The sequence below is a fragment of the Pipra filicauda genome, unplaced genomic scaffold (genome assembly GCF_003945595.2).
Source record: "Pipra filicauda isolate LSUMZ 115617 unplaced genomic scaffold, ASM394559v2 scaffold1_size10287979_pilon, whole genome shotgun sequence".
Classification (NCBI taxonomy): domain Eukaryota; kingdom Metazoa; phylum Chordata; class Aves; order Passeriformes; family Pipridae; genus Pipra; species Pipra filicauda.
In genome coordinates this window covers 4,075,910-4,086,607 of record NW_024104310.1, presented here as the reverse complement: position 1 = coordinate 4,086,607, position 10,698 = coordinate 4,075,910, and the positions used below count along the sequence as shown (strand labels likewise).

The 10,698-nt window shown below is 46.8% G+C and overlaps 1 protein-coding gene across 1 annotated transcript; it reads left to right on the top strand.

Moving 5' to 3' along the window:
* Positions 1-3,355: 3,355 nt before the first annotated feature.
* BAMBI (BMP and activin membrane bound inhibitor) lies at positions 3,356-8,479 on the top strand. Its single transcript, XM_027717434.2, has 3 exons — positions 3,356-3,711; positions 6,568-6,858; positions 7,676-8,479. The coding sequence occupies exons 1-3, from the start codon at positions 3,636-3,638 to the stop codon at positions 8,092-8,094; spliced, it is 786 nt and encodes a 261-aa protein (XP_027573235.1). The 5' UTR covers positions 3,356-3,635; the 3' UTR covers positions 8,095-8,479.
* Positions 8,480-10,698: the final 2,219 nt, after the last annotated feature.

Sequence of the window (10,698 nt, the reverse complement as noted above, 5' to 3'; positions counted from 1 at the left end):
GAAATTTCTAAAGCTAGGTTCCCAGAGCCAGAGTGGAGCTTTTCTCTTGTTCAAAGTTATGTACTCAGAAAGTGCTGCCACGCTGACCTCTGTCTTGGCTTGTCTTATTTTCCTCCTTGACGTAGGAAAGGCCTAAACCCCTCATGGCAGCCATCCTCTCATGCCTGTGCTGGGTCTCTCAGAGGCACGGACCTTCTGGAGAAGGTGGTGGTTGTGGTTTAGCGCTTCATTGGAAGCATTTCACCAGCTGACATTGGGAAGGAGACTCTTGTATAGCTGCACAGCTCACGTGCTCCTGATGGAAAATAGTGAGCCTTTTCTGGAATGCGATTGTAGGGGAGAGCAGGGTCTGTCCTGAGCAGCTGCTTGCCAGACAGGAGAAATCCTGGTCTGGAATAGTTCAGGACACTGGATGCTCATCTGAATTGATGAGCATCTGAATTTTAGAAGGACTCATCAGTTCTAAAGTCCTCCTGCCAGAATCGTGGCTCTGCAACTACTGGCTTGTGAAATGAAGTAAAAGAACCAAACAAACGTTTGTGTGGCCTGCAAAGACTCATTGGACAAATCTCTTCTTTTAGTCGGCAATTTCATCTTCTTGAAGACAAAATTTTTCATTGTGACAGAGTTTTGAGCTGATGCAGAGGAGAATGTGCTCCTATGAGATGCTTCCAAAGCAGTCCCTTTCCCTGAGGTGCCTAGAGGCTGATTTTGCAACCAGGTCCTTCTGTTCATGTTGTCTTCAAAGGCCTTCACCGTATCTGGTAGGAGGGAGCAGCCCTATGCTCTTGCAGGCTCTGACTACAGGCTGTGTAGTCCATTCAAGTGGAGGTTCCAGGCTGCTCTCCCATGGCTGCTGGAGACACGTAATGCAGCCTCAGGCTTCTGACGCTTTCCTTGATGGTTCCTTGTAGTCATTATCCCACATTCCTTCTGGTTGCAGAACATGTTGTTATTATTGCTTTGTGCTGGGTCTGTCTCCTGTCCCTTTTTTACAGGCCAATCTGGCCCTGTTGGCTCTTGCCTCTAAAACAAAAGCAAATTATCGCTGCAGAAGCTGAATTATCTTGTTTATGCTATGGTCTGTCAAAGGACCCCACACAACCCTTGCACTGCTCTCTGAGCAGAGTATCAGTGACTGAGGAGACACAGTATGTCAGTCAAAGCCTCCTGACACCCTGACTCGATCCACGGGTTCCGGAAGGGTCTTTAGTTTCTTTGGGGGGAACTAAGGCTGGGCAGTGATCCCTGCTGTACCTCCCTCACTTGTGGTATTTCATGCTTGTAGCATACAGAATTAGCAATTTTTTTACAGTAAATTGTACCTCACAATTCAAACTTGACAGCTGTCAATGAAATTTGCTGTTCAAAACTGATCTCGAGCACATTGCCCTCTGGTTAGTCTGTCTGTGCTCCCTTGGCCAGGATGTTTATAATACTCAGGGAGTCTCTCATGTTACTTATTGCAGTAATGTGGCTCCACGAATAAAAGCCATTTCCAGTCTGTCGGTATCACATGTAACAAATGAGATCTGCTAAATGCGCTTGTCACCAGCGGTAGGAACAGGAGAAACAGAATTGCACATGTTGCTGTAATGATTCTAAGTTATAATGAATGATATTTTCGGATGTTTGCAAATGAGTGTCTGATAGCTGGTGCCAGAGCGGGAGATATGGCTTGGCTGTTCTTGCTGTTTTTGTAATTTCTAAACAGAAATAAGAATTAGAAAATTACTTTGTGGTGGAGTGCAAATATGTATAACATAAGTGTAAAGACTGTGGTGCAGCACACGTGTATCTATCTTATACATATGCAAATGGCAGGATTCACAGTAAAACCATTATAATATGTGATGGCATCAGCACTAATTAGCTGGGGATCCAGTCTGTTCCTCTCTGCCAAAGTAAACTAGAGTTATCTCAGTCTCAGATTTCATATTTCCTCCTTTCTCTTTCAGGGAGGAATGTCTCTGTCACAAGGTATAATGTTCTCTATTGAAAATGTCTTTAAAGACTCACAAAAAATAAAAATTTTAAAGTAATTTTTGCTATTAACTTATTATTGGCACATCATCCAACAGCTTTAATTCTAGCAGCGGACCCAAATATTTAAAGCAGTCTGCCCATAAATGGGAAAAAGTCAGTGCTGCAGAAACCAGGGCTTATAAAATGTAATGAGAATAGAAAGAAGAAAACTAAGTTAGCAAACAAATTTTAATTAAGGGACACATTTTTTTCAGGACCAACACGTGAAAGAAAACTGTCCAAGCTTAACATGACCTACAGGAGCTGTGTCAGAGCTCGGTGGTAGAACATCACCTTATGCTTCCATCCCCAGTAGCTGTTTTTGGAAAGGAAATACTGGAAAGAGAATATTCTGAGTTACTGCGGGGTATGTTTGCTAATGGCTCGGTCCCACGGACCTGCTGTTGCTGCTTGGATGTGATAGCAGCAGGTAAGACCCTGCGGGGCTGAGCGGGAAGCACAGAAGCCCCCAGAGCCACATGGTGTATTCCAGAGCGGCGTGGGGCCAGGGATGGAGATCCCAGCTGCACCCCAGTTCCAGCCGGCGCCTGTTAGCTCCGCACTGCGCCAAGCCCTAACTCAAGATTTCCACAACCTCGGAAAAAAAGCCCCGGCTGTAATGGAACTGCCGGCGGCCCCGCTGTGGCAACACTTCTGCACCTCGTACAGCCCCGGGGGTCGGGAGCGGACAGGCAGGGCCGGGCTGGCGACAGCCCCGGGGCGGCAGGAGCGGGCTGGAGGGCTCGGCCGCCGCCTGGACCCGCTCCGGCGCTGCCCGTCATCAAGAGCCCGGGGCTGAGGAGCTGCCAATCCATCCGTCCATCCATCCATCCATCCATCCATCCCTTGATCGCAGCTCCGCTGAACTCGCAGCCAGGACGTGACATTTCCTCGTGGAACCCTGCGCTGCTGCCTCCGCACAGGACTATCTCGGGGACCCGGGAGAGCCTCAAACCTAACGCGGCGAGCGAGGCCGCCAGCGGCCGCTTTCCCCGCAGTGCCGCGGGGATCCGAGCACCCGCACATAGCGCCCATCCCCGAGCCGAGTTCAGCGGGTTCACCCCCGCCCCTCCGGCCAGCCCGGAGCCGCCGCCGCCGCCCGGGGGCGCCGCTGGTGGGGAGCGCGCGGCGCCGCGGGCCGGGCGGGCGGGGCGGGGCGGGGCGAGGGGAGTCCCCGCCCACCTCCGAGCGGCGCAGCCAATAGGGAAGTGCCGGGCCTTCCTGCCCGCCGATCTCCCCGCCCACTCCCGAGAGATGTAGCCAATGGGGAGGAGAGGCGGGGCAGGGGGCGGGGCGACCCGCGCCGGGCCCGGCCGTATTTACAGGGCGGGCGGCGGCGGCGCCGCCGTGTCAGTGAGGCAACACTCGCTGGCGTAGCCGGCGCGCCGGCCGCTCCCAGCGCTGCCGCTCCTGCGGACCGGGCCGGAGCGGCGAGGGGAGGGCGAGGGAAGGCAGAGAGCCGCGGCCGTTCCCCCGGCCCGCCGCCGCAGCGGTGGCCGCGCCACGGCTCTGCCCGCGGGCGAGCGGCTCCTCGGCGCTCCGGTGGGGCAGGGGCGGGCGACGGCTCGGCCGTGCCTGCGCTGCGGGCTGCGGCGAGCGGCGCCGGGTAAATGGATCGCCATTCCAGCTACATCTTCATCTGGCTGCAACTGGAGCTGTGCGCCATGGCCGTCCTGCTCACCAGAGGTGAGGGGGTGAGGAGGCCGCGCCGGGGCGAGCGGGGTGCCCGGGGGGCTGCTGCTGCCCGAGGGCAGCCGGGCCGACGCTGTCTCGGGAGCCCCTCGCCGAGCCACTGCTGACGGCAGGAGCCACCGGGTCTGCGCCTACCGCCCCGTCCCTCCCTTGCCCTCCCTTCCCACCTGGCCGCCGGTGCCGGTCAGTCCGGGCGCGGCCCCGCGGGTGTCCCGGCGGCAGCGGAGGGGCGGCCGCGCCCGGCCCCGTCGCGGCCCGCCGGGGCTCTGTGGTCGCGGGGGCTGTGGGGGCTCTGTGGTCTGTGGTCTGGCCGCCCGGGGAGCGCCCTCCCGGGGCAGAGGCGACCCGCTGGCTGCCGGTAATCGCCATGCTCCGGGGAGGAGGTTAAGGGATAAGTTAGCGCGGTGGTGATGTGCGACAGTATTTATTTATTTTGGAAGGAAGGCTGTAATTAACCCTAAATAACAGCCTTGCAGCGTGCAGGGGGGAGCCTGCTGGCCCCATCAAAGCGGGCAGAACAGGGAGTGACTGAGTGATGTGAAGTCGCAGATACTGAAACTATGTGCCTGATAATGATATAATTAGGGGATCACAGACTTCTGGCTGCTGTTGACTTCAAAAGCTTTAAGAGAAGCCTGCAGTCTCTCCTGTAGCCATCTTGACTAAAAGCAGACATTTTTCTTTAATAGCTACATACAGTAACAAGAAAGAGGAGGGAACAGAAGGGCATTGTTCACTGTTTCAAAATACTAAATACCCTTTCTGGCCTTTTGCATAGAACAGGAAGAAACTTTATGAATTGACAGAAATACAGTTTTAATACAGTAATACAAAGTCCATTCTGTTTCACTGAAAACGTGGCTTTAATTAAAAAGCAGTTGAATTAACCTGATGACTAGCCTGTCAGATTTTGTTCGTAAGATTGTCTTAAGTCAATAAAACATAGATTTTTAAACGTGATTGTATAAGCAGTTAAAAAGAAAATATGTATATTGTTTCACTTTATTCCCATGCTGTGCTGAAACTCATGAAAGGACTGTCAGCTCTGGTACTGTGCCATGTTTGCATCTTACTTTTGACTCTCATACAGTGAGAAAATTATGAAGAGTATTTTTCTCAGAGAGGGTAGGGGGAAGACCTCATATGGAATGCTTAGAAAACGATTGAGTCTTTTTTTCTGTAACATGCTGGATGACAGTGAGTGTGAATTCATGAAAAATTAGGTTACTTAGTCTAAAAGCCCAAGGGAATTGGACTGGAGACAGTGAGACACTCCATCATTTGGCTTCTATTAAGCAGAGTTATTAAAGAGCAGCGGGAACTTCAAGGCCTGGAGCCTGCAGTAGCATTTTGGAGAAAGTATTAAAGTGGCCCAATGAGGGGAAACTAACTTGGTTGGGATGATTTTTAACATCTTGCAGAAACAGTTTTGTTTTAGGTATAGGTGGTAAGTAGCATCATAAGAAGGGGTGGCAGCTGGGAAACCTGTAGTTTGATTTTTGAATTGCTGACTGTAGAAGGAAGAAATCTGACAATTTGATCGACTTTAAAAGCCTCGGTGCCACTGTAATGGCACGTACAGCGGGCACATCAGAAGTAGTTTTAAGTCCATTCTTCCAAGGATGACTCCAAAATCTGGCTTCCTCTTAAACCTTGGCTCGATGGCGCATTGAATTATGTTTGAGTTGCAACTTGCCTAGAAAGAGTAAGTTTTCACTACAGCACAGGACATGTTTAATTCGTACCAGAGCAGTTTGGAGAGCACAAAATGAAGAGTTTTATGAAGGGAACCTTTTTATCGCTTCCTTCAGAAATTTTTGAGGTTTCCTGAGATTTTTTCATAGAGCCGGTAGAGGATTTTCAATCCAAGTGTTTCCCCTTTTTGACTGCATGTTGGATTGCATGTGAAATTGGAGAGAGGAAAGGGGGAGCTTTTAGCCTTGTAATTTCACCCCATTTAATGACTTTAAATTTGAGTTGAGAGACATTGCCTCTGAACAGAATAACTGTAAACTGGAACCTTTTTTTTTTTTATAATACTGATAAAAGAGCCGTTTTGCATGAATAACTACTTAAATAATTTCTTTCTTTCTGGAGAAATTACAACTAGTTGCTCAGTTTCACACAGAAAAAACCTTCCTGACTGGGAGACTTGGATGGTAATGGTTCTAGCTAATAGCTTTATAAGGTGTTAGCTAAACCTGTTAAATTTTGGCACAGTATTGAGAGGTAATAAAGAATTCAGCAGTTCCGAATTTTTTTTTTTCATTTGTCACATAAATATTTAAACCTGGTATTTTTGTTGTGTGCTTATGCCCGGTTTAAAAAAAAATATTACTTTTATAAAAATAGAATGCTGTTCCTGGAGTAATGGTTAAAACATAGATGTGACTTTCTTCTAGGACTGAAGGTGTGTGTTGCTTTTAGAACTGGGATTTCGCTTTAAATGCGGTTAAATGCAACTGCTGACAGCAAGTGGAAGTAGCTATAAAATGGTCTTGTTAGTTATTTACCTTCGAAAAAAAAGCCACTGTAACATCCCCCGCCCCAACTCTCCCCCAAGTCCCTGTTTTAGTGAAATGCTTTTGCTTTAATTCAAAGGACCGTGGTTCTAGTAATTAAAGCGAGTGCCCCAAGGCACTTGCAGGGATTAAGGTTACAACGAGGTAAGCACTGTACAGTGATGGGAAGGAAACAACCCAGGCTCTTGTGGATCTACAGTCTCTGGGTGTACCTCAAAACTGGCACTGAGTTTGGTTGTGTGATTCTTGTGGCTAATAAGAATATCTAGTGAGGTGTCCTTAGGGAACCAAATTCTTACCTATCTTACACCTTTTTTTTTTTTTTTAGGTGAGATCAGATGCTACTGTGATGCTGCACACTGTGTTGCAACCGGCTATATGTGCAAATCTGAGCTTAGTGCCTGCTTCTCCAGACTGCTTGATCCTCAGAATACACATTCCCCGCTTACTCATGGCTGCTTGGACTCTATTGCAAGCACAGCTGATATCTGCCAAGCCAAACAAGCACAAAACCACTCTGGCTCCACCACCATGTCCACATTGGAATGCTGTCATGAAGATATGTGCAATTACAGAGGACTACATGATGTTTTGTCTCCTTCCAGGGGCGATACTTCAGGTAGGGCAATAAAGCTTCAGTGAAATCTCTCTTCTGGCCATCAGGCTGGCGACAGGCTAACCCTTGTGTGTCTGCTGTTATTGATTTAGTTGTTAATGTAAGTAGAGACACCAGAGAGAGGGGTGGGTGGCTGGATGCGGGGGAGCATCTCGGCCAATTAGCTTTTTTTATCTGCGTTAATATTGGAAGTCTGTCGGAGGGCAGAAATTGTGTGAACAATTTCTATTGCATTTCTGCGACCTTTTGCCTTGGCATGGCTGGGTGCAGAGAGTAAAAAAAATACTGCGCCACTAATATGGCTGCAGGCCTTGTGCCAAGGTGAAGGAGGAGTTATTTTGGCAGGAAAACAAGTTTTATGGACACCTGCTGTGGTCCAGTTGGTACTGTACAGCTCAGTGTGTTTTCCTTATGTATCCAATGTAACCTGGAAAAGAATCACGTCTCTGTGTCACAAACAGCATATAAGTTGTCTTCCCTCTAATAAAGCAGACATTTTGCCTGATCACATTGACCTAAGAGCATTCTGTCTGCCCCCCTCCGCCGTTAGAATTCTCTCTTGCCAACTTTTTTGACATTATTTCTAAGAATCAGTGACAGTGATTTGCACTGTGAAATCAGCTCTTGGAGTAAGAAATTCCATGTTATAAGCCGCCTTAGAAACTCATCTTTTTTTCTTTACCAGGAATATTTTCTGTAGATACTGCAGAGTGTAGCTGTTGCTCCTTAAACTTGTCAGTGTGGGATTTAGGGGAATTGCTTATGTGTAAACCAGTGTAAATAAATCCTGAAATAAGCTTCACATCTTTCCCCTTTTCAGGACAAGGGAGCAGATACCAACATGACAGCAGCAGGAATCTCCTCACCAAGGTGCAGGAACTGACTTCTTCAAAAGAGTTATGGTTCAGGGCAGCTGTAATTGCTGTTCCTATAGCTGGTGGGCTGATCTTGGTGCTCCTTATCATGCTGGCCTTGAGGATGCTCAGGAGTGAAAACAAGAGACTGCAAGATCAACGACAGCAAATGCTCTCCCGTTTGCACTATAGTTTTCATGGACATCATTCGAAAAAAGGGCAGGTGGCAAAGTTGGACTTGGAATGCATGGTGCCTGTGACTGGTCACGAGAACTGCTGCATGACCTGTGATAAAATGAGACATTCAGACCTCAGCAATGATAAAATTCTTTCGCTAGTCCACTGGGGAATGTACAGCGGACATGGGAAGCTGGAATTTGTATGACCAATTATTTTTTAATCTGAGCTGAACTTGCTCTCTGAACTCTAGAAGAAGGCCTTTGGGTTCTGCTGGACAGGAGCACTTTATCTTAAAACAAAAACTCTCATAAATCATCTTTGAGAAACAAAGGACCTCGCAAACAGAAACTTGGATATTTCTTCTGAAGGATTCCAAAAGTTGTCTTATTTGCACAGAGTAAAATACACTCAAATGTATTGTTTGCTTCAAAGTTATGAAAGCAAAAGTTAGAAGCTGTAAACACTGTCACCAGGGTTATCTGAACTGTAGGGAGCTGAGAACCGAGTTATTATAATAAACTGTGTGCAAGCTCCTATGTTTCCTGACTTATTGTAAAGATTTTTTTAAAATATATATATTTTGTCTGAAACTTGCTTGTGGCTTTTGTTTTGGAAAACAATTTTTTTCTGGGGTGGTAGTGGGAAACAAATCAAGGTCATATGCATGGTAATGCCGTGCATAACAATTAGATTCTGAAAACAGACTCTTTTTCTACTCCATGAAGGAAATTAGGTGGTTATTCCAGAACGAAGGTGGCAACTATATTGTTTAATACTTCAAGTAACAGTGAACCTACATCCTCAGTTCCTGGCTGTTGAATTTTTGTTCATAAACTCAATGAATTCTTCCAAAGCTTTGTGTGATAACTATTTCTTCTTCTCTGTTGATGAAGAAAGACTTCCTTTCTCTGTGCAAACCATGTCAGAAAGAGACTCCTAATTCTTTATAGCCGGTTTTCCTCCCTTGTCTCACTATTCCTGTTTCTATGATCTGTTTTCCTTCTGCACGTTTTACACTCGAACTTTTGGGGGGAGGAGAGGGAAACCCCAAAACCACACTGCCTATTCAGCTGTGGTTTGCTTTTTTCTTTTCTTTTCTTTTCCCCCTGTTTATAGCCCTTCTGGGCGTAGTGGAAAGCATCTGCCTTGCTCTTCTGTCGTGTAACTAAGTATCACATGCTGCTACTTTTGTGTGGGACTGAAGTATCAACAGTGTTCTTTAATCTCTGGCTCCTCCTTTATGTTCTTGCATAGGTGGCTTTTCTTCCCTGCCAATATTTGTGCATTTAGTTGTTTCTTACTCCTGCAACTAGTTGGCTTCACTTGATCGTTTCATTTATTCAATGCTTTGTTGCTAAAAACAAACAACCTCTGGATTATTCAAGGAATTTATTGTATTTATTTTTCTTGCTTTATTAGACTTTGCAGTAATTAAAGTAGATTTGCTTAAAAGGCTGATGCCACATCATGGTGAAAGAAGCATCCAAAATGCTGCTGCAGAAGATAAAACTTGGCAGGAGTCTACTATTCATCTATGTTTTAAACAGCTTTAGAAGTGCTTCTACCTCCTGTTCTGGCTGTGATGTTGAGCTCCTACTGTTGCCAGGAGCGAAAAAGGGAATGGCACACACGGGGTTACAACAACCTTGCAGCAATGCTCTGATCCTGAGTACTGTTTACTGTGGTAGATTCCTTTGGGACATGCAGCCTGTAATGCAAAGGGATGTAAGCAAGGAAAATCTGTCCCTCTAAGTCATAAGCTGGCGTTCCTGAAAGTACACTTAAACTATGCAGTAGGGTTGTTGTTGGAGATAAGTTGGTCACTTCGCTGTGCAAACAGAGGTATTGATATTGCAAACTTACCCCTACAGTTAAACACTCACACCAGCCAAGTGCAGTGAGAGCCTCGGGAATGCCAAGGTCCCACCGTGCCCATGTTTGCAATATTAAAGTGCAGTTTAGAAGGATTAGTTTCTTCTGTGTACCTCAAGCTGCTGACCCTTTTTACTTCCTCAAAGTGCCTGTAGAGTTGCTTTTAATGCAAAAAATTGTATTCTCTGATTTCTACCTCCTTCTGCTGCTAACGTTTAAGAAATTACATGGCCATAACTTCTCTTGGAATATGGCCTGTGGTCTTCTGGCTGACCTTTCAAAGTGCTGCTTTCCTATAAGAGCTCTGCCCTTCCTTTGCACCGATCTGAAAGTCTAGGGCAGTTGTCTGCTCCACCAAGTGTATTATTTTTGGGAATGGCTGACTGGGAACTTGATGCTGAAAGAGACAAATACTGTCTGTCAGGCGTAGCTGCACCAGTAGTTACTATGACTAGACAAGTTAGGAGATCTGATAGCTAAACCTTTTAAGTGCTTTCTCCAGGAATCAGATGGAGCAGTTGTATAGTCATTTAAGCATCCTGTGACCTTCACCACTCATTTGCTGCTGATTTGAATACGTAAGGGCCTATTTATGCTTGCCATTAAAAGGCTAGTAAGACCAGGATGCTCTAATTGGCCCCTTGCTGTGGAGATGTTTTAAAGAAGAAAAGATCTTGTTTGCCATCCCCTGCAGTCATGGGAGCAGTGCCACGGAGTCGCTGAGGACGGGGCTTGAGTTCGCAGCTCCCGTCTCCTGTCTCCTGGGGTTGTTCTGTTACCTGTTGGAGTACATCTAGTTACATCTAGCTGATATGGCTTAGAAGTTTCTGGTCTATGAGTCTTCTGAGCTACTAAGACGAAAATTAACTCTCTCCCAGCTGAAACCGGGACAGTATGAAATTTGGATTTCCAATTTATTTTAAAGCCTCTGTATTCA